The 24,696-nt window shown below is 40.6% G+C and overlaps 1 protein-coding gene across 1 annotated transcript in view; it reads left to right on the top strand.

Annotated features, from left to right (window-relative positions):
- The first annotated feature begins 699 nt into the window (after positions 1 to 699).
- Positions 700 to 24,696, top strand: part of CB4H12orf42 (chromosome B4 C12orf42 homolog) — an 82,055-nt gene continuing 58,058 nt past the window's right edge. Inside the window, exon 1 of the mRNA XM_049626717.1 lies at positions 700 to 802. Within this exon, the coding sequence (XP_049482674.1) occupies positions 700 to 802 (103 nt within the window). The remainder of the gene's footprint in view (positions 803 to 24,696) is intronic.

The following is a 24,696-nucleotide window of genomic DNA, read 5'->3' as shown; positions in this document are numbered from 1 at the left end:
AGTTAGATGTTTCATTCATCCAACAAATTGCATTAAGTGAAATATGTACCAGGCATGGTTTTAGGCAGCTAGCAGTGAACAAAATAAAAGACTTTGACCTCATGGAGATTCCATTTCAGTGTGAAAGTCAGATAGTACATCAACAGGTCAGACAGTGGTAAGTACTATAGAGACAAAGTAGGACCAGAGAATGGGTGCATGGGCCATTGTTGATAGTGTATCAGATAGGATTCTTATCTGCACTCAAGAAAAGCTAACTCTGGTCAATTAATCAGAAAAGGGAGTGAGCAAAATGAAACTGGGTGGTTTACAGGATCTTCAGGAGGGCTACGGAACCAGATCCAAGGGTGAGCTTCCAGGAACAGTGACTCCAAGTCCACTGCACAGAACTGAGCTGATAATCTGCTGTCACCTCCACGCCTCCACAGCTGAGAACCAGATGCCCAGACCGCACTGCCATCACTTCCATGCAACACTCTAACTTGCAGCAGAAGGAGAAAGAGCTTCCTGCCCTTTCTTTGCATGTTACTAGCTCATGAGTCTGGCTGCTGCTGTCAGTGTCTGTGCCTTGACAGTGTCGGTTAGTCAGATTTATTTCAAGATCAAAAGAGTTAGGGCTTTCTCTGCCCGACCACCGCTGCACCGCCATCAGGGTCATGAGCCGTGTGCAGCCTATCAAGTTGGCCTGGGTCACCAAGGATGTGTGGCAGGACCGGCTTCCAGGGACAGTGCACGCAGGTGCACATGCAGTTCATGGACGACAGGAGACACTCCATCATCTGCAACATGAAAGGCCCCATGTGTGAGGGATATGGGCTCACCCTTTTGGAGCCAGAGTGAGCAGCTCAGAGGTTGCACGAACCTGTGGCTGGGTCCTGGATGTCTGGGTTGACCACTTGGCTCACAGGGATGATCTGTGATTGTTAATAAAGTGTTTATGTTGTACGTTAAAAAAAAAAGGGTCAAATAAGTTAGGGTTAATAAACAACTTCAGCCAGGCTGCAGGACACAAAATCAACCAAAAAACCGGTTGTGTTTCTGCACGCTAGCAATAAACAATCTGAAAAGGAAATTAAAACAATTCTATTTACGTATGTATCCATTTACATACTTAGGAATAAGTTTAACCAAGGAAGCTTAGGTTTTATATGTTCAAAATTATTAGAAAATGCTGAAAGAAATAAAGAAGACCCAAATAAATGGAGAGGCATCTGCATTCATAGATCAAAAGGCTTAGCATTACTAATATGATACCACTATCCAAAGTGATCGAGAAATGTAATGCGACCCTATCAAAATCTCAACTTTTTCTTTTAAGAAATAGAAAAAAGTCACCCTAAAATCCATGGAATCTCAAGGGACCCCAAATAGCCAAAACAATGTTGAAAAAGTACAAATTAGGAGAGCTCACACTTCTTGATTTCAAAACTTACTACAAAGCTACAATAATCTAAACAGTGTGGTACTGTCATAAAGACAGACATAAAGACCAAAGGAATAGAACTGACAGCCCAGAAATAAACCCTCCCAGATATGGTCAATTGATATTTGACAAGTATGCTAAGACCATTCAATGTGGAAAGGTCAGTCCTTTCAAGAAATTGTGCTAGAATAACTGGATATTCACATGCAAAAGAATGCAATTGGACCTTACACAATATATAAAAATTAGCTCAGAGTGGATCAAAGACCTAAACGTAAGAGCTAAAAAGGTAAAGCTCTTAGAATAAAACAGGGAAAAATCCTCATTATTCACCCTCATTGCCATATTTATGGCCATGACTTCTTAAATATGATATTATAACAGACGATAAAAGAAAAAATGAGTTGGACTTCATCAGATTAAATAATTTTATGCATCAAAGGACACTATCAAGAGAATGAAAAGACAACCCACAAAATAGGAGAACATATTTGCAAATTTTTATCTGATAAGGGATTAATATCCAGAATATGTAAAGAATTCCTACAACTCAACTACAAAAAACAAATAATCTGATTAAAAAATCGGCAAAGGACTTGAATAAACACTTCTCTGAAGAACTTATACAAATGGCTAATAAACATATAAAAAAGATATTCAACACCATTAGGCATTAGGGAAATGCAAAAAGAAAACCACAGTAAGATATTACTTTATACCCATTAGATGACCATTATTAGAAAAACAGAAAATATCAAATGTTGGCAAGAATACAAAAAAATTGGAACCCCCTGTGCATTGCTGGCAGGAATGTAAAATGGTATAGCTGCTGTGGGAATATGTCCAAATGAACTGAAAACAGAGATTCAAACAGATATGTGTGTGACAATCAGAGCAGCCCATTCACAATAGCCAAAACATAGAAGCAACTCAGGATCATCAACAGATAAGGGAATAAACATACTGTGATGTATACAAACAATGGAATATTATTCAACCATTAAAAGGAATGAAGTTTTGATACATGCTAACACACGGATGAAACTTGGAAGCATTATGCTAAGTGAAAAGTTTTTGTTTTAATTTATTTATTTTGAGACAGAGAGAGAGAGAGAGAGAGAGGGTGAGTAAGGGGAGGGGCAGAGAGAGAGGGAGAAAGAGAATCCCAAGTAGGCTCCATGCTGCCAGTGCAGAGCTTAATGTGGGGCTCGATCCCATGAACCATAAGATCATGACCTGAGCCAAAATCAAGAGTTGGGTGTTCAACTGACTGAGCCACCCATGCATCCCCTGAGTGAAAATTATTGTATGATTACACTTACATGCAACACGTTGCCCCAAGGTCAGGAACTAATTGGGTGGCTTGTTGAATGAACACATAAACATTGGGTAGAAAGAAGAGGGGAACTCAAGGGCAGTTCTGTGGTTTTCACTCATGGAAAGAGAAAGAATGGAGCTGGTAAACAGGTCCTTGGACAGTCAAGTTAAGAAGGTCACTACATAAAGAGTAAGCATGTTCCAGGCAGAAAGAATGACAAGTGTAAAGTCCTGAGACAATAACAAGTCTAGGATATTGAGGGAATAGCAAAGCATCTGGGGTAGAGTCCCGAGGGGAGAGTAGTAGATGAAGTAAGAGAGGTAACAAGGACTTCACTCTTTGCCCGGCAGAGTCCAGGTTTATGCCTGTTGTTTCAGGATAATTATTAGTAGGCTCCCCTTTTATGCTAAAAAACACACTGAATTGGTCAAAGTCATTATGTGTGCGCCAGATCCTGTTCAGATTGTCTGTATGTGTGTGTGCAGGTACCAGTCCTAGTAAGTTCAGTAAGAAGCCATTGGGGATTGTACTCTGAATGAGGTGAGGAGCCGCTGGGGGGCTGTGAGTGGCAGGATATGATTTCCCTTTAACAGGACCGTTCATCTGACTTCTGGAGGTGACAGACAAACTAGCAGGTGTGGATTTCCCCCCAAGAGAGGGGGCTTCTGCAGGAAGCATTCCCAGGGAGCTGTCCAGACTCTCAAGACATCCTCCCAGGTCTAATACCTGGAGCCTCAGTCAACACTCCAGGGTACCTACTTGAGGGTGTTCAACCCACTTCAAAGATGCGTTGCTTTTGAGGGAAGGAGGGTGACTTCAGTCGGCTCTGTGTCTTTTAAGCAATCCCATAGTACAGGATGGGTTGCTATAATTGGGATCATGTCAACTCTCTTCTGTGATACACTTTATGCCTGAGGATCAAGGGCTCACATTAACAACAATTTCAGGAAGACTGTGAGTGGCAGCCTCCCTCACTAATGGTGGATGTCACATTGTTCAGATGATTTTGGGGTTTTAGAGTATTGAGAAAGGATGAAATAAGCCAGAGATAACCAAGGGGCAGGACAAGATGGGTTTCCAAAAGGCCAATTCACTTCCAGAGTAGAGTTTGGAATAACCATCGAGCTCTTGCCTGTATTCCAGGTTCCTTAGCAATGTGATGCTGAGGATGCTGGCACCTGCTTTCAGATGGCTATTGCTAGACTGGGTGGCAAATGGAAAAAATGGTGAAGGGTGGTGATTATACAAGCAAACCCTGGGGTCAGTCTTGGCTTTGCTGCTTTCTGCTCTGTGAGGTAGGTCTTGCCTTCCTATGTCTTAGCTTCCTCATCTGCAAGATGGGATGATATTAGCACCAACCTCGAATGTTGTTGTGGGAATTGAATTCAACGTATCTCTCAAAATCAAATAAATGTTAAAAAAAAAAATAAACCTGTTGTCCTTTTGTTTTTTGACTCACGCTAACTGATAATGAGTCTTATAGACTAATGTATTGAAGGCTGGTTTTTTGAGACTGGCCCATCTCGATCACTGTGATGGGGGTTGCTGTCGTCTTTCTGTTTGGGGAAGTAGGTGGGTTGTTTCCTGGGGAGGGCTCTGCACGTCTATCAGCCAACACTGTTGGTTTTAAATAAAGCCAAGCAGGGGCGCCTGGGTGGCGCAGTCGGTTAAGCGTCCGACTTCAGCCAGGTCACGATCTCGCGGTCCGTGAGTTCGAGCCCCGCGTCAGGCTCTGGGCTGATGGCTCGGAGCCTGGAGCCTGTTTCCGATTCTGTGTCTCCCTCTCTCTCTGCCCCTCCCCCGTTCATGCTCTGTCTCTCTCTGTCCCAAAAATAAATAAAAAACGTTGAAAAAAAAAAAATTAAAAAAAAAAAATAAATAAAGCCAAGCTTAGCCTTTGTCTCAAATTTTCATTTTCATTTCAAATTTGAGGAAAATAAAACCAAACTTGTCAAATTTCAAGGTAAAACTTTTTTAAATCTGACAAGACAGGTAAAATTTAGAACCTCGGTAAACAGAAATGATGACATCAATTATCCTAAGAAAAATAAGGCAAAGATTCTCTAATATAGAAGGTGACATCATTACAGTTCATTATAATCATTAAAAAACTTTATCGAGTATGATCTGGATGTATTTATGAATCCCGTTTCGTCTGAGTAGTTTGCATGTTCTGTTAATGGGTTACTTATCACACAAGAAAGAGTACATCTCGAGGAAAGATATATTTGGATCCATTACTCATCATAAGTATAATTATTGTTTAACAATATTATGGAGGGCTAATGATGAGATGCAGGTGTTTAAACACGCAGTGCCAATAGATTTGACACGGTATTCAGTTCTAGGCATATACATTTTTAAAGGCTCCTATTCACCAGCGGGGACAATAAAACTCCACACAATGGTAAGTGTGTTTGCTAAAAACATGACGTGCCTGGTTAAGTTTTAGTCTTTAGATTTTAAAATGGATTTTTTTTCAGTGATACTTGTTTCTTAACTCGCTGGTCTATACTTTAAAATTCAGAGTAAAAAACAAAACAGAGCTATAATGATAAAGGCCACTTCTCTGGGCCCTTCCAATCATATCTGGAAGGTGTTGGGAGGTTGGAGGACCCACGTGCAGTTCACCCTCAGTCTGAGCAAATAAACTCCAAAGTGGTGTTCTGAAGTTTTGACAAGTACTATTTACCTGGAATTATTGGTACCTTAGAAAGGATGCAGCTTCACCTTCTAGCTCCCCAAGTGAGAAGACTGAGTCTGGAAAAGGTCATGATTTGTCCAAGGAAACACGGCTGGCAGACCACACTTTGTAGACTCAAACCCGAGCCTTGAATTGTTGTGCCAGAACTTTTCCTAGTGTGCTATGTTGCCTCTTGTCAAACGTGAGACTCTAATTATATGAATTCTTGATTAGTACACCCGATCGATAGACATTTTTAAGTATTCACTATGTGCCTAATTGAGGCTCTGGGATCTCTGAAATTCTCAGACTTGGTTTTGATGTAACTATTTTGCTCTTTATTTTCTTATGTGCTAATATTGTCTTCATTAAGTTCTGTGAGGGTGTTAATATGTTTTTGGCTTGTCTTGAATCTTTAGCCCTTAATTGGGAAGGAATAGAAGAAACCAACACTTACTACACGGTGCTTTACACTTGATATGTGTTACTTTTATGAAAAACTTACAAAGTTGACATTGCACCCTAGAAAAAGAGACGCTAAGTCATTTTTTAAAAACCTTTTTTCTTAATGTTTATTTATTTTTGAGAGAGAGAGAGACAGAGACAGAGCGTGAGTGGGGGAGGAGCAGAGAGAAAGGGAGACACAGGATCCAAAGCAGGCTCCAGGCTCTGAGTTGTCAGCACAGAGCCCAAGGCTGGGCTCGAACCCATGAACTGTGAGATCATGACCTGAGCGGAAGTTGGATCCTTAACTGACTGAGCCACCCAGGCACCCTGGGAAGCTAAGTCATTTGATAAGGTTTAAATATCTTTTAAGTGACAATGAAAGAGATTTGTTTACTTAAAAGTTAGGATAAGTGTCTGCCATTCAAACCACTTAAATTTTGTTGAATGAATGAATGATTGAATGAACGATTGAATGCTGGGCTTTGAACTCAGGTCTATGTGGCTCCAAAGATCTTTCCACAATATTTAGTTGCCTTCTTTGTATCCCCTAAGGTCAAGAATACAATGGCTTAAATATCAGCTAGCATATAAGCAATGGTTTAATAAATGTTTTTGCTTATGATGGCATATCAATTCCCTAAGGCTTAAAATACTTTATAGCTGTCATTATAGATTTCTTCTAAGAATAGAAACTGTGCACCTAAAAAAATTAATTTTTGAAATTGTCATTGGAAGATCAAAGGACATAACAATGGCCATAACAGGGCTGTGAATACTACTCAAAATCCTGGAGGCATGAACATGTCCTCCAGGGATTGAGGCAGCTCTTTCTGCACCAAACACTTCTGGTGATTTTCCGTATCCATGAAAGGGTCATGGCACCCAGACTCCACTTAAACATTTTATGTGGACATATGATGTTAGTTCAATAATAGCTTACATTGGCCTGGGTTCAGCAGCTTTTTGATGTCATTTAATCTAATCATTCAACAGTATTTAAAAGCATGTCCCCATTTTACAGGTGAAGAAAGTTGCATTCAAGAATGGCTAAGTAGAGATTAAATCCTATTGTATAAGCCCACTGGTATGTCATTTACCTTGGTTGTGGTTTATTACCACATTCCTAGCTATTTGCTGACTTATTCATTCATTCATTCATTCATTCACTCACTCATTCATTTAAAGAATGAGTATTAGTTGTTATTACATCATAGGAAGTGGAGCCAGAGAAACACAAGTCAAATTGTTGTCAAGAGCACATCTACACTCCCTCATGTATCAAGAAATATGTGAACAAGAAATATGTGAACAATTATTCATTGCAGTATTCCTTAAGGTAGTCTCAAATCAGAAACAGCATATATATTTACCAGCAGGGACTGGTTAAATGCATTCTCAACACTATATGATACCATGTCCTTTGAAAAAGAATGAGGCAGAACACCATGGGCTGAAGAGAAAACATGCCTGTGATGAATTCATAAGTCGAAGAAGCAAACTGTAGACAGTATCATACCGTGACAAGGGGGACAAGGGCAAGATGTGTGTGTGTATTCACAACCTTGACCTCTCCACTGGCGTTTGGAAGAGAAAAGTGCCTTTGCTGCTTGGGCCCACTAGCCATGTCCAACTTTTCATTGGATTCATCCAGTATTGGCTCTAGAGAAGAACTAAAAGAATCCTAGGAAGACTATCGATTTTGGAATGAGCTAAAGCTGTGAAGGGATAAAAGTATATTCAGGAGAGGAAGGAGGAAAGGGGGAAAAACTAAAGCTAGCATGGATTAAAATTTGAAGAGTTTCTGTTTTTGTTTTTTGTTTTTTGATTTTGTTTTGAGTAGGGAGGACAAAGGGTGTGAGAGAGGGGAAAAGGCAGAGGGGGTGGGTGGGAAGGAGAGAGAGAGAGAGAGAGAGAGAGAGAGAGAGAGAGAGAGAAGGAGAGAGAAAGAGAAAGCTATCATGGTGTGAAGAGCAGGACCTTAGGGAGAAAGGGGAAGATGTGAGACACAATTTCAGAACACATTGCTATTTGCCATGCAAGGCAATACTTCTTTTATTTACTGATTGTTTATAATACTGATGTGAAGATTTTAACTTGCTTTCCTACTAGTTTTTGGATGTAGGGCCTGGCCTTGCTTTCTTTTGAGTGTGGCACCCATGCTGAAGTGGATGGACCACGACAAAACAGATTTATCTGGGTTCCATCGTGCTCTCATTTGTGTAAAAAAAAATGTATGTGCATAATGGCACTCTATATGCATCAAAACTTTCTGAAAGCAACCCAAGAACATTTTTGTAATTTTAATGACTTCTTGAGAGTAGAGGGATCGTCATACTCATCTATACTGTTTAAGATTTTTAGAGGGAGCACTCATTACTTTTATAATTTTAAAAAATATGTGTATTTTAGTGATACCACTTTATTTCTGGTAAATGGAATAGCAATATTAAGAGGAGGCGCTGCCCCAAGCAACAGTTATATTTCTTGCCTCTAAAGGCTTTAAGTATGTAAGATTGTGGAGAAAACTGCTTCTGATGCCTATCTTAAGTTTAAACAATTGCACCAAGATTTATTGGAAGGGGAGCAGTGCACAGACCAAAAGGAAGATGTAACTAAACCACTAAGGGTTTAATTCTTCACAATGGCTCTAGGGAGTGTATCAGGGAGAATCTTTATATTTTCAAATTGCAGAAAGGACCTGAGGGGTTCATAGCATCTAAGTGGATCTAGAAGCTGAGTTTGGAAAACAGCATGAAGGCATTTCTATAGGTTGAGAAACAAAGATATTTGCCAAGGGTTGAGGAGATGACGGAAGGTCTGTCTCTTCAATTTCTGCTGGGTGCTGCCTCCTGACATAGCGAAGAATTGGTTTGATGCTGAATAGACCAGGAAACAAAACAACCACCACCACCACCACCGCCAACAACAACAACAACAACAACAACAACAACAAACCAGACACGTTTATATTGGGATCAATACACAGCTCTCATTTTTTCTTTGCATAATTTTGAACCAGGGAGAGACAGAGTAGCTGGCTGATGGACATCGAAATATCAAATAGGTTAGGAATGTGATTTAGGTGTGTGGCCAAAATGGGCTTTCTATTCAGACCCCCAGAATGGCAGCCTTGCCTGAACCAAGATGATAGCTCTCAGAAATGGCAGCACTCCCCTGAAGGGTGGGAGACAACGGACACTTCCTGACAAGCTTCACTCATGACTAAAGGCAGACTGGAGTCAACCGATTTCTGTAGACCCCAGAGACGAAGGAGAGTGAACGGAGTCAACCACGCTCAATTCTTTCCTCCAAACTCCTCCATCAAGTAGGTCACTGCACCTGTAGAGAGCGATGAAAAGGCAGGGGTGATTTTTCAGGCAGAGTCTTCTCTCCAGTATAAAACTGAAGCATATTTTTTTCTAAAAAAAAATCCTGAGAGGTTTAATGGGGGAGGACCTGGACTCTTCATATAAGAACTGGTGTCTTAGCATGAAGCCCTCTTGGGGCACCTGGGTGACTCCGTTGGTTAAGCGACTGACTTTGGCTCAGGTCACGATCTCATGGTTCATGGGTTTGAACCCCACATTAGGCTCTCTGCTGTCAGCACAGTGCCTACTTCTGATCCTCTGTCTCCCTCTCTCTCTGCCCCTCCTACACTTGCTCTCTCTCTCGCTCTCTCTCTCTCTCTCAAAAATAAATAAACTTAAAAAAAAAAGAATGAAACCCTCTCATTCTGTTTGGAGGAGCCCCAGCCAGCCCACCCACCCACCCAGAAGTGAAGCCAGTCAGTTCACATGTCTTGGCTGCCTCTACCAAGCTCATGGTCATGGGAAGAAACCCCGAATTCTCTAATAAGAGAAGCACATTTGCACAAACAGAAAGGAAATTCATCAACTAGGCTTTTATTCACAATACAGGCATACCTTGCAGATATTGAGGGTTCAGTCTGAGACCACTGCAATAAAGTGAATATCACAATAAAGTAAGTCAAATGGATTTTTTTGTTTACAGTGCATATAAAAGTTATGTTTACACTATACTATACTCTGTTAAGTGTGCAAAAGCATTATGTCTAAAAAAAACCCCATGTTTATACCTTAATTAATACTTTATTGCTACAAAATGCTAACCATCTGAGCTTTCAGTGAGTTGTAATCGTCAGTCACAGATCACTATAACAAACATAAGAATAATTAAAAAGTTTGAAATATTATGAGAATTGCCAAAATGTGACACGAACACAGGAAGTGAGCAAATGCTGTTGGAAAAATGGTGCCCATAGATTGTTGTATGCAGAGTTTCCACAAAACTTCAATTTGTAAAAAATATAATATCTGTGAAGCATAATAAAGCAAAATGCTATAAAGTGAGGTATGCCTTTACCAAGAACTACCAGAATTTAAGGAAAGCCAATTGCACAAAAAGGACCAAGAAGACCCAATGGAGAAATTGACATTCGAAGAAACTGACATAATTAAGAAGCCAGAAGAAACTTTTCACTTTAGGAGATACCTAATTAGCGCCTTCTGGGGAATGCTGAGGAAATCTATAAAATAAGAACAGCTCTGTCCTTGAAAAAGAAGCACGGAGCAAGTAGAAAGAGCTCATGGAATCAAATATATGCCGGCTAAAAGTAAGTAGTTTAACAGAAGACTGCAAGAAGAAGTTGCAAAATATTTCCCAGAGTGTAAGGCAAAAAGAAAAAAATAAGAAAAATTCAAGAGGAAAAGTTAAGGCATGGGGAATCAATCAAAAAGTGATCAAAGCAAACATAGAAAATAGGAAGTCCACAGGGTGGATCCAGCCTGAAGCACCAATGATTCCTTACTGGTGGATCTGTGAGTCTGGCAGCAGGAGGCTGTAGGGCCGCCAGGCCCAGGTACTGACACTTGTCTCCTTCCGTCAAGTTCTCTTATCATCCCCTCTCCTACTTCCATTGTTCCCATTTGACTTCTGTTTAACAGAGAGCTTAGTGATCCGCCCCAGGTCGGAGAGCTCATTGTTAAGGCCTGAGCCCACAGAACTACCCTGACTGGTCAGTCCTAAGGAACCTTTGGCTTCAGGATGGTGTCAGAGGGAGCACTGCTGTAATACAAGTAGCCTGGGTATAAATCACACAGAATAAATTCTGGAAGCCCCAGGGGAAAAATTATTTGAGCTAAAGTTTAGAAGTTTAATATCTAAAACCAAATCCAATTATGAAGATGACTAAAATTGCGATTTTGTTAGATATACTTGTATGTGTGTGTTTGGAACAGTGGGAGCCATTTGGGCAGTTATTGCACCTCTGTGTGATTCATTTTCCTCCTCTGTGAAATGGGGAGAGGAAAGTACTGGCTTCATCGGGTTGCCATAAGGATTTGATGAATTCCTATGTCTAAAGTATTTAAAGCAATGCCTGGTCTATACCAGGTACTCAATAAAATGTTTGTTGCTACTGGTTTATAATGAGTAGTAGATCATTAATAAAAGCTACTCCTAAAAAAATAAAAATCTATAGAGAAGGACAAGCATGCTTTTTCTTCTAAAAAGCAGGTGACTCTTCATGTTTTGGAGGATCTCAACATTCTTGTCTGAAATTTTAGAAATTTAGAAATTTTTGAAATTTCCGAAATTTCACAACTTGATTTTCTTTTCATCCTCTTCATTAGATATGGGTTTATATATCAAACCTCTAACCCCTATTTCAAATAACTATTTCCCTCTGAGTTCCCCAAATTTATTCTGCATGATATATGCTCAGGTTGCTTGCTTGTATTACAGCAATGCTCACTCTGACACGATCAGCTTTGCCAAGAAGTGCTTTTCAGTCTTCAGGTTTTTGGTATTGTTTGGTAGGAAGCATTGTATTTATTTTCAACAGCACAGGATTAAGAAATAACACCTTATGAAAGAAAAAAAAATATCTCACGGCAGAAGCTTACCATCTGTTTGTGCAATGACCTCAATAGGTAACTCTGAATCCCCTTTGGTAAACTTCCTATTAGAATTCTGGCTGGTCTACTTCTTATTTGTTAGAAATAACTTTCACCAGAGGAAATTGGGCCAAAAACCTTGCCAGCGTATTTAACTCTTGTCCTTTAAGAAATTATACTTTGATTTTCGAGGTTTGACTTTGCTAGATAATGAAATTATCATGGTGGAACAAGCCATAGAAATAATAAATACAGTAATTCTTCTTTGCCTATTGTGTGTCTTTGCTATTCATAAATTTTAGGGCCTTAGATATTAGATACACTTACGTAAGGCCTCACGAACGGTAATTATCTTTTGGCCAAAGAAAAAGCCCAAACGAATGCTAAGCTGCATTATCGCTTGGCTTCTGACATGAGCTGATAATCAGATTTTCTTGCTTAAATCCATGGTGCTCGAACAATGCTACCCACTGTCTGTGCTTCCCGATATTACCCTTAATTAGAAAGAACAGAAACACAAATCTGAATTATTTCAAAATCTGGTTTCCATGGTCAGTGGTTTGAAGGGCTTAACTTTATTATCAATAAACCTGGCTTTATTGGCTAATGAAATCTGAAATGTGAAGCCTGGGATACAGGGAGTGTAATACTCTGATGTTTACACATCAAAATATCCAGTGTGGGCAAAGTGTTTTGTAATAAATCTTTGGATAATTGAATTATGATTCCTTTGTCCGAGTACAATCTAAAACAGCACTGAGGTCCTTCTATGCAATAGAAGTTCTAGGAATTAGCTTCCCGCTTGGCTCCTTAGGGCCAAGCCTAAGGAGAACCTGAAAGGAACTTCAGTTTACGTTTCCTTGAGATGTGACACCTTTAGGCTTAATAATGTATGTACCCATAGCTGTCAAGGAGGTGTTGACCTTTTATTTATTTTCTTCCACTTTAGTAGGTTTTGTTTGACAAGTTAGGGCACATAGTTGTAAGTGTGTGATGGTCTGGCCTTGTACACATACACATACCTCCCTCAATGTATTAGTTTTAAATATTCACGTTGGGCCCTTTGTGCTACGTAGAATAGTGTGTGGGCTGGCATCTGAGGATAAAATGAGAGATCAGTTGTATTTTTATTTATGGTCATGTAAAAAGAAGGCCAGGATGCCTGACCCTGTTTGAAGGGCTAATCAGTAACTAAGTGAAGATGGTGACTTTGTTAGTTTCCTGGAAAACAGCATCGGGAAGCTAATTCCCAGAACTTCTATTGCATAGAAGGACCTCAGTGCTGTTGACAAATGTGTACACACATACACATCCCACGCACATATATACACATATGTCCTATTTTATACATAGCATATCTCTCTATATCCTGCTTCTCTGTGGCTGGTGGGGTCCTAAGTATCAGCGTGTTTGTAGACTGTGGCCTTGATCCCTTTCATTCTCCGTTTAATGGTATTTTTTTCCAAGACCCTATCTTTTCTTCTTTGTGAATATTATGCTTTTCCTTTCAACCCCTCATTAATATTTTCTCCCCACTCATTCCTTCATGACCTCTGTGCTATAGGTGCTTTGTAGTTGCTTCATCACCTAAACATTCATGGCAGCAGGAATTACTTTTCCATCTGTTTTCCAGAGGAAGATATTGAAGCTTAGAAAGATAGAATAATTTTCCTAGGATCACATATCCAGTAGATGGTGGAGGCAGGATTCCAACACAGATACCATTAATTCCAAATCCCATGATCTTGAGTACTCTGTTGTACTGTCCCACCAAATGGTATGTATGTTAGTTTCTTTTGGTTTATTTCCTTTGTCTTCATTGCAGTTCTATTTCATTGGCTGGGCTAGATGCCCTCTTTCTCCAGTTACCAGGGACCAGACTGGATTGGATTTGTCTAGAGTTCAGGCTCCTGTGATTTAAGAGTTATCATGGAGCTAGGTATTTGCTTTAGATGGAGGTATTGGGGTAAGAAGCATCGCTTTTACTACTTCCTGGGATAGCAATCCTAAGTGCCTATGGCGCTCCTGGCAGGAAGTATCAGAAAGATGCCATTTAGAAAAGCTAGATGGATCCTCCAGGACTATGAAATGGATGACCACAGGGGGAAAAATACCATCTAACCTGGATAATATAGGAGACTGAGCAGTGAGGGGTGGCTGGTTAAACATGGTAGACTGACCACATCTACTTATCTCCTCTCCCTCTCTCCAAACGCCGCAGAATTAGCAACAGAACAAAGCCTCTCAGATGGTATGCTGCAAATGGGTCACACGTGGGCAGAGATATTAATCTATTTAGTCCTCTTGATAGTGTTATGAGGGCTGGGATAGCAAGTAAAGTCAGACCAGTTGGCCTTGGCCTTGAATAGTCTTATCCATTTACCCCAGTGTTCCCTACAAATGCCATCTACTTTTTGTCTTATGTGATTTTGAAAATAATTGGGAACCACCGCTTTTAAACAAAATGCATTCGCTCACCAGAAAGAAAAACAAAGAGAGGAGATAACATCAAGTGAACAATTTGAACAATTCTTTTGAAAGCTGTGAAGTTGGCTAAAATGTGGTCGCTGACCTAAGAGAATGGAGTGATTCCCAACACAAGTCTACATGGGAGTCCTACAAGGAGAAGTGAATCAATTCATTCTACCACCAAGAAACCTGGGACTTGAAGGTTTCACATAGCGTCTAAAGCAGGAAAGGAGCAAGGGGCTTAAAACAAGGGGCTGGTGGCAGTCTGGATCCAGAACTCCATTTTTCCTTTGCTCACCCTTGCAGAGTCAGACAAGGATTTATTCTCTGGCAAAATTAAGGTAGAGTGGCTCTCAACCCAGGGACAGTGGGCTCAGAGATGAGGTGGACTCTCCAAATAGGGGTTTCTTGAAATTTTAGGTGGTAGTCTGTGGGAACTTCAGACCCTTTTTCCTGGTCTATCCCCAGAATTCGATCAACCAGACAAATATTTCCTGGAGCATTCTTCTGTGGAGAAACCAGAGAAATGCCCTTCACATTCTGACCTTGAGGGATCTGTCATGGGAAAGTCAAGCTCACTGCTTGTGATGCAACAGTGAAGCCGGGTAATCAACAAGTGAATCTAGAGTTTGCAGATAGCTTGTAGTGCCTTACTATTAAATACCAATGGATAGCCAAAATCGCAAATAAGTTTTTATAATTTTTAATTTTCAGAAGAATTTTTATGCTGATGCAACTGTTACTCAAGCTGTTAAGAGTATTTTTAGAGATGGTGACAACATTGGGACACATTTATGATAAATTGTTTTGAAATATAAATTTTAGTATGTCTAGAGTTGATTTTTGCAGACAATTTTTCTAAAAATATTTAACTCTTCATACAAATCTGTTTTGTGTAAATCTGAATTTAATTTTAAATTTAAATTTATACAATGGTATTTTCAGGTTTCCTCTGGACATTTCTGTAATTTGTGAAGGTCTTACAAGAAACTAAAAGTGGCTTGATGTTTTTCATATAATTCAAAACACTTGTTATGCAAGTCCATGTAGATCTTCCTACCTCACTGCACGTAAGGAGGCTGGTTTTAGCTCCTTACACTGTGGTTCAGTCCATATATCGACAACAGAAAAATACCCCTTTATTTTAGTTGTAAGGGTTTGTAGCAAATATCATCTTTTTCATTTGGGGGCTAAGGAAATGACCTAGGATTTTTGGGCCCAGCTAATTGGAGAATGATGTCAACTAAGGCAAAGTGGGCCTCATCCTTATCAGTATCAGTACTGTCTTTATCAGAATTGATCAGTTTTACCAAGAGTGAAATAAACCATTCCACGACCACGGAATCCTCATATCACAAACAGGTCCCCTGGGCACCAGGCAGAACAGTCAGGAGAGTGCACTTCACCCAACTCAAGCCGTCCTATGCAAAAAGCAATTCAAAGCCAACAGGTGCTTGCCTCATTGGTAAGGTGGCGGTGGTGGCCCCGGAGTCTGTAGTGTCCCACTGTCAAACCTTGATACTGGAAGTCTCAACAAAACCTCATGACATCCCATTGGTTCTGAATTTCAATCCCTGCAGCCAACAAAATGTAACGGGCTATTGTAATCAGATGTGGACATTTGCTTTATCCCTGAAGTCTGGGGGGAATCACTCAATGTAAACCACACGGATCAAGATTTGAAGTCATGTAGGGGTGCCTGGGTGGCTCAGTCAGGTGGCTCAGTCGGTTCAGCATCCCATTCTTGGTTTTGGCTCAGGTCATGATCTCATGGTTTGTGAGTTCAAGCCCTGCATTGGGCTGGGTTTCTCTCTCCCTCTCTTTCTGCCTCTGCTTGCTCTCTTTGTCTCTCAAAATAAATAAATAAACTTAAAAAAAAAATTTGGAGTCACATGGATGCCTAAATACTTGTTCCTAGAAGTAGAAAAAAAGTATGTAGAGTCTGAAAAGTAACAAATGCCTTCCCCAGGGGTGATGGTAATGGAGGCTGTACCCCTCTCATTGAGTGAGAAGTCAGCTTTGGGCTAGAGAAAGGGCCAAAGTTTTAAACGTAGACTGTCCTTACACTCAGTTTTTCATCGACGTTGGCCTGTCACAGTGACTGGCTGCAGTGCATTTTACTCTAATGCTGAGTGGGAAGAGATTAAGAGCAGTGATTAAGACCACACAGGGCATGATCCTACTTCACCAAATGGTGGGTAATGCTTCACATAGAAGAAATAATCTTTTTATTCTATATTTATATTTAGACCCCCGGGGTAATATTCTAAGTGGCTATTTTCAATCACAATTCAAATTTCCTCTTGCTGAAATCCCATCCTTATTTCTTACTGTGGGTCTTCACGTTCAGTTAAAGGAAGGTTTTGGATTTCCCAAAATCAAGTTTAAGCACTCTCTGCCAAATACTACGGTATTGAGGAAATCCAAACCTTTCTTTCCGGACTGCAGCGGTGGTCCATTTTCATTATCATGTGGGGACACATACTCAGACAGAGAAGCCCCAATTTCTGTTCCTCTCTTCCCGTGTCTCTAATTACAGTTGCTGCTAGGTGTCCTGAAGTTGATGCTTCCCCTATAGATTTTGCCAGGAGAGAAAGAAAAGTCACCGTCATTGGCTACTGTACTTAGAATGGTTCCTAAGCCCAAGCAAGAAAACCACAGTGATGTTGGCAAGCAAACAATTGAACAGTACAGGTGCTGGCAGTAGGCACTGCCCCAAAATCAACATGACTTGGGAGGAGAGGGGGTTGGAGAACAATGAAAGGTGCTTTTCATTCAGAGAAATTTATTTCTTTTAAATATTTGCAATCTGCGGCCGATAGCACAGGAGGCCACTTGGCATTATTCCCCCACAAAGGGGAGGGCTGGGTGGTAATGAGCAGATGCTCGAGAGGCCTGTGGCGTGAGGTGCACCATCCGTCAAGAAGATCAATATTGACTGTTCTTGTATCTTTGTGGGGAAAGTTTGCTCTTCTTAAACAAAACAAAACACAAAAAAAGTGGGGGCTGTGCCTTAATATATAGAGCATGGATTTGACTTCAGGCAGTAAATCAACTGCGAATAGCAAGGACTTCAGAGGTGGAACTGAGTACTCCCCTCCCCCGCCCAGTGACGACACGTTCAGCGTTGTAAGGAATAAAATGTATCTGGCTCGTGACACTGATCGTCTTTGCTCCCTCCATTCTTTTTCACTCCAGTTAAATCAGACCTTGACGAAGATACAATACGGCTGTATTACTGTACTTCAAAATCTGTTTAAAAATATGCGTTAATGTAGTTCACTTTGACTCCATGTGTATCAATAAAGCAGCATGTCTTTTGCCGCAGGGAGTGTGCTATGCACTGGGGTGACCAAGGTGAAGAAGATAGCTGCTTTTGGTGCCTCAGTTTCCCCAGTGTGTCAAACTTAGATCACAGCAAGAATGCTGGTCATGACTGGCCTCTCATACCATGGAAAAGATTTTATATTTGATTCTTTAGATCAACGTGTAGTCTACTTCTTTAACATGCATACAAATCAGGGCTGCCTAGATGGCTTAGTCAGTTGAGTGTCTGACTTCAGCTCAGATCGTGATCTCAAGGTTCGTGGGTTCAAGCCCCACATTGGGCTCCCTGCTGTCAGCGTGGAGCTCACTTCGGATCCTCTTTCCCCCTCTCTCTGCACCTCCCCCTCTGTCTCCTTCTCTCTCTCTCTCTCAAAAATAAACAAAATAAAACATAAAAAAAAAACCATGCATACAAATCAGCTGGGAACTTTGTTAAAATTCAGTTTCTGATTCTAAGGCCAGGCCACAGGGTCCCCCTTTTTTTTTTTTTTTTTTTTTAACGTTTATTTATTTTTGGGACAGAGAGAGACAGAGCATGAACTGGGGAGAGGCAGAGAGAGAGGGAGACACAGAATCGGAAGCAGGCTCCAGGCTCTGAGCCATCAGCCCAGAGCCTGACGCGGGGCTCGAACTCACGGACCACGAGATCGTGACCTGAGCCGAAGTCGGACGCTTAACCGACTGAGCCACCCAGGCGCCCCCAGAGTCTCCATTTCTAACAAGCTCCCAGATGATGTTAATAATGCTGGTCCATGGACACACTTTGAGTAAGAAGAATCCACATATTATTGTACCAATCACCTGTGTGACACCTGTTAGCCATGTACATTCCTGGGCCCCCTTCTCAACTTTTTGAATCAAAATCTGCACCTTATTTACTTTTAAGTTTACTTATTTTGCGAGAGAGAGAGAGAGACAGAGACAGAGACAGAGAGACAGAGGGAGAAAGAGAATCCCAAGCAGACTTTGAGCTGTCAGCACAGAGCCTGACGCGGGGCTTGATCTCACAAACTGTGTGATCATGACCTGCGCTAAGATCAAGAGTCAGAGGCTTCACCGACTGAGCCACCCAGGCACCCCGATCAAAATCTGCATTAACATGTTCTCCAGGTGATATTTATGCATACTAAAGTTAGTTGATCATCAATTAGTTGATGGGAAACCATTGAACAGTTAGGAAGGTGAGTGCTTTGTTTATTATTGTATTTATTATGTTGGATTGTAGAAAGAGAAGGTGTAAAGGGAATCCCAGTGAGGTGAACCACAGGCAGGAAATGGGTGGAGAAGCTAAGACAGGACTGTAGGGGGGATGGGTCTGAAGGATACTGAGAGTGTAAGGCTGACAGGATTCACGCTTGATCTTAGCCAAAAGGCCGAGAAGCGATGAGGCTGACAGGATTCAGTTATGAGTGGATCTACGGGTCAAGAAAGTTGGGGGAGGCCACAGTGACCTTCTAGGTTCTGGTTTGGATGTCTAAATTGCTGGTTGTGCCAATAAGATGGGGAAGCAATGGGGTGCGGGGTTAAGAACATGGGCTGGGGAGTGGGAAAGAGTAGATTTGATGCTGTCTTTAACGCTGACTACTTACACAGACTTGGCAAGTTCATTTTTCATCAGCAAAACATGGACGATGGTGTTTGTGAGGTAATATTAGGCCCATTTTGCAAAGGTAGAAATGGAGGAGTGGGGAGGGTGAGTTGTCCCAGCTCCCCTGGGTGGAGAGGAGTGGAGGTGAGGTTTCCATATGGACCTTCACTGTTCCGCAGTCCCCGCTCTGAACGTTTAGCTCCAAGGTTTGTCCACGGAGAGATGCTCTCAGGTAGTCAGAGGTACTCACCCAGCTATGAAAAGTTCCTTCTCATTTCACGTTCTCTCGAGGTTTCTTACTTCACCCCTGAGCTACCCCTGCCTCTCTACAACTGTAGAAAGCCCTTCCCTTTCATTTCCCTTAGCTCATCTAAGATGATTTTCAGAAAGACTTGACTTAAGATGGAACAAATACTGCTAGAAAAAGTGCTGGCAGTGGAGGAAATTTATAAGCTACAGGTTTCTGAGCTTGCCTCAGTTAATCTCTCACACCCTGTTGCTGGGGCAGCTGGCCTGGGGTACTCGGTTCCTGGCCCTCTTCCCACCTTTTAACAGATTATGTGTCCTCTTAAATTTCATCCCTGCAGGTCTGTCCTGCTCCTTGGTTTGTCGTCATGGCCAAGGGAGAGTTCTTACTCATTTCTTCCTAAGATCCTCCTTCTCGGTGTAAAGGTTCTGGCTTGCAATACAAGCCTTTTCCTCAGGGAATGGATGGGCTGGGGGAGTATGGGTGTGGGGTGAAAACTTCACCTTTCAGGTAAGATCCTATTCCTCATGCAAGAGTGGTTTGGACTCATAGATCCACTGGGTTAACACCACCTTAAACATACAGCATCCAAGCAATAATACCCAATCATATCCAAGCAACCAATCTCACACACAAACATTAATAGGAAGTTAGAACTGACTACATGTTTGCTGAATTGTTTTATTTAAAATTGAATCAGATTGTCCTAATTTATGACCTTATTCATGTTAATTATCTGATACCTTTCTCCTCTTTATTTTCCATTTTTATTTTTTATAATATTATTTCAAGATGGCAAAGCCCAACCTGAAACCTCCTTTTGCTTCAATCTTCTGTTTTCCTTCCCTATGGCCTGTGTCTCCCTGTGCCCTGTGACTGTGGTTGGAATTACCCCCATCAAGAAATCACATGGCTACCCCGTCTCTGCTTTCGAATCTTTGCTTTAAAGCCCCCTTGTCCAAGAAAGCATCTCTTATTTCTGTATATAAATTAGTACACTATCCTTAACATTTTTCCATCCCCCTTACCTTGTCTTGCTTTTCTTCTTAGCAATAAAACAATTGTCATCAGATATATTATACATGTATTTATTTTTATGTCATCTCCACTAGAATGTCACTTTATGAGGACAGAGACTTCATCTATTACCAGTTTCTAGAATAATGTCTAGTATGTAGTATAACTCAGTAAAAATGTGTTGAATGGACAGATAAGTAAGTTAATTAGCTGCATGAATAAAATATATGGGAAGGATGTGCATGTATAGGTAATGGAAGTTCATTGCTTTCAGGATCATCTTATTTAAAGGATAAAGAAGCAAAAAAAATTTAAAATATCACTTACTTATGGAAGTAAGAATGGCAGATGGCATGGATTATTTTAGGAACCAGAGACCTAATTTTATTTTGTATATTTCCCCTCTACCTTATAGCCCAGCACTTCTCATGAGAGAACTTGCTTACCTTCCTTCAGATTCACTGATCACATGAAGAATTTCTCTGAATCTCTTAAACTTAGAAGTTTATGTTTTCTGCATTTTCAGGTAAATTAAGAAACAATCCCAAGAAAGACCAGAATTTCTTTAGAAACTCTAGAATATGTACAAATAAAAGCATAAAGACTTTGTTGAGGAGCATTTGAAATGTTTCAAATAGCAACAATGAAGAATTCATTGGCTTATGAAGTTGGTAAATCCACGGGACGGACTGGCTCAAAGCATGGCTGGATCCACTCTTCACTGATATTATCATAATTTTCTTTCTTTCTTTCTTTTTTAAATCTCCATTTGATATAATTCTCACTTTGGGTTTATTTTCAGAATGGATAGCAATAATGGGTCCTGGCAGCTACAGGCTTATAAAATCCTTAGAGCTTCTAATTTGAAAAGCAGAGAAACCTTCTTTTGCTCTGCATCTTTAACAATCCCTACCTCCCACCCAGTGATTCTGCTTGGCCAGACTTGAGTCTCATGTTCATTTCTGGAGCAATCAGGTTTGTGGGAGAATAGAGCACACCGGTCAACTTTTGGTACTTTGGCATTTAACCTTGATGGCTGCATTAATTACACAAAATACATGTGTGTATGAGGGGTGGGTGGGTGGAGAGGACAGTGGGAGGCATAGTTTCCCCCAAATAAATTGATACAGGACATTTTACTTTGACATTTTGTGTCAAGCCAAAATGATACATACATGCATTAGTTATATTCTATACAATGCGGCCACCTGAAGTATTATGACAACTTTGGACCATTTCGCTGACCTGAAAAGATAAATGAATTTACATGTCCAGTTTCCTACCTAAGAGAAAATAAGTTTTTAGGGCAATTGATAAGGCTGATAATTGTTACACTCTCATTTGGACAATGTATCATTTTAGAATGTATTTATTTATTTACTTGTATTTATATAGCAACAAGTCTGTTGCTTATGTGTAGATACCAGGATTATTTGAAAGGTTTTGTTTATTTAATGATAGTTTCAAAGACCCGGAGTAATGCAATTTGAATGAGATCTGTTGAGAATCACACTGTGATGCCCACTCAAACTCTTTTTTTTTTTTTTTTTTTTTTAACAACACGTTAGGAAACTGAGTGGAAGGCAGACATATATTCACCTGGTTCAAAACCCCAAATATAAAAAGGTATTGTTCCCCTTTGCTGCAGTCTGCCTCATTCCCCTTCCCCCACAGGAAGCCACTTTTCCTGGTTTCTTGGGAATCCTTCCACATTTTCTCTAAGCAAATAAACATGTATATATGAGCAAATAAAAGCGTGCAGGTAAGCTGCAGCAGTCTGGACTTTGCTGTCTTCACTTAACATAATAACTTGGGGGCTCTATACATAGCAGTACACTGAGAGTTTACTTTTTCTTTTTCTTACAATTTCAGAGTAACATATTTGAAGAATATACCTTAATTTAGCCAGTCTCCTTGATGGACCCTGGTGATTCCCCCTCATTCTCTCCCCTCCCCAATTCCCCAATCCCAACGAAATAATTAGGATTTCATATTTTGGAGCCTTGATGGCATGTATTAAAATTTATAAAAAAATAAAATATAAAATAAAATTAAAAATTATTTAGATTTTTGACCCAGTCCACTTTTGTTAGTTTTATAGAGAGTAATTTGGGCTTAGTGCCAGCCAACTGATGTAATTCAATTCCAACCTCTTAATTATTTTCAAAATACAATGAAAGGATGGAAAATAATTGCCACTACTGGTCTCTGAAAAGTGTGTGGCTTCAAGAGTTGGTATACTAGAATTGGATGGTTTTGATGGGCAACCATACCTTTGAGAAACATCATGGTTAACAATTACATGGCTTGCTCTGAAAGCTCTAAATTCCTTGCCATGTTGATATTTGTCTTAAATTTGGGGACATGAAGTCTTCAGGCATGCTGGGATTGAAGGGGCACCCCCTTGAGGGGTATATGAAGACAGCAGGGACTCTGCAGAGACGAGGGGCTTACTCGGCTGTAAACAGCACAGATGAGCAGCAGCCTTTGGTCCTGGGAACCATATCTAGATAGGAGCAGAGCCCTGTAAGTAGCAAGGAGGGCAGTTAGTGTTAGGCACCTGGGAGCAGAGGAGGGTCGAGCTAGTTTGGTTCGGTTGCGAGGCAATGGGGAAGCATTTCTTTTTTCTTTCTTAAACAAAGGGGTGATGTCATTCAATTGTACCTAGCAGCAGCCATAGGCAATGATTGAGGGGGTGAGCTTGCAGCCAGGAAAACCATTTTTGAGGCGATTACAATCATCTAAGTGAGGAACAAGGAGAGCAGAAACACAGCAGGGGAGTTAGAGGAAAGAGAGTGACCAAGAGAGACATTTAAGAGGTAACATCCATAGGACGTGACCATGGATTACAGATGAAGACTGAGGGAGAGGGCCAAGTTGGGGAGGGTTATATATTCATTAAGCCTTTCAACAAAGGAAGATTGAGCACCTATTTGGTGACTGGCCCCATGCTAGCTTCTGGAGACATACAAGGTTTCCGTCCTGTTGGGATGTGTCTTTTGAGAAAGGCAGAAATTACCAAGTAAACAAATAAGCAAGATGGGTGAGTTGCCTCATGCCTCTTCACAATCAGCTTCTCCTCTACCCCAGTCTGAGACAACCACTGATTTATTTAATGTTCCTATAGTTTTGCCTTTTCTAGAATGCCATATGCATAACTGTGAAAATGGTTACAAATTTGTATGTGTTTGATGAAACTCATACAGCTGGACACTAAAAAGAATGAGGTCTACTTTATATAAATCACGCCTCAGTAAAACCCACATGAAAAAAGCTTGTATACCAAAAATGTAAAAAAATAAGAAAAAGATAAGGAAAAATGGATTAATGGATAAGAATAACCGGCATGGCAGAGGGCTGGGGGTATTTAAAATATGGAGGTCAGGAAAGCTGTCTATGAAGAGTTTACATTCTGCCCATGACTTGTATATTTCATGTGTTCGGGGAAAAAGAAAAAGAGACCATTGTGGCTAGAATATAGTTAATAAAGAAGAGAGTTGCATAAACTGAGATGAGGAGGCAAGCAAAGTGCAGATTGTGAAGAGCTTTTTAGGTCGCAGTGAGGAGCTTTGGATATTATCCTAAATGTAATGGGAGGCCATTGGAAATTTTGGGTGGAGCTGTACCATCTTCTGATTTCCTTTTTTAAATGATCTCAGTGTTGTCATTTGGGTAATTAACTATAAAGGGAACAAGTGCGAAAGCAGGGAGACCAATTAGGAGACTACAGTAAAAGTCCAAGTGAAAGATGAAGGGGAACCAGATGGCCACTATGGCAGTAAGATGGGAGCAGGTGGGTGGGAGTTAGAAATAAGTTGTAGATGGATAAAACCAATAATCCTGCTGATGGTTAGGATATGAGGATAAGGGGATCCAGAGTGATTCTTATTTCTTTGGTTTGAACCAACTGGATGATGGTACTGTCACTTGCCTGGTTGGAGAATTAGTGAGGATTCATTTTAGGGAGGAGAGTAAAGAGTAGAATAAGATCTTATTTCCCTCATAGACACAAAGAGAGTCACAAAGTTTGGGAGATTTTGGAGATTGCCATCTTGATTAGTCTAGATCAATCACATTCACCCTTGAAATGGCTTCTCCCAGATTTTGCCTCTCAACGCACTGTTCCTTGAATAATCCCAGTAATCTCACATCCCTGGATCTTTCAAGTTTCTATTCTTGTGGACTAAGGACAATCCACAAAATTACAAAAATGGCTATAATAATTCATTGCACCCCCAAAAGTATGCCTCTTTAAAATGTTT

This window comes from Panthera uncia, chromosome B4, assembly GCF_023721935.1.
Source record: "Panthera uncia isolate 11264 chromosome B4, Puncia_PCG_1.0, whole genome shotgun sequence".
NCBI lineage: Eukaryota > Metazoa > Chordata > Mammalia > Carnivora > Felidae > Panthera > Panthera uncia.
Note: the sequence above shows the minus strand (reverse complement) of the source record. Positions and strands in the feature narration are given on the sequence as shown.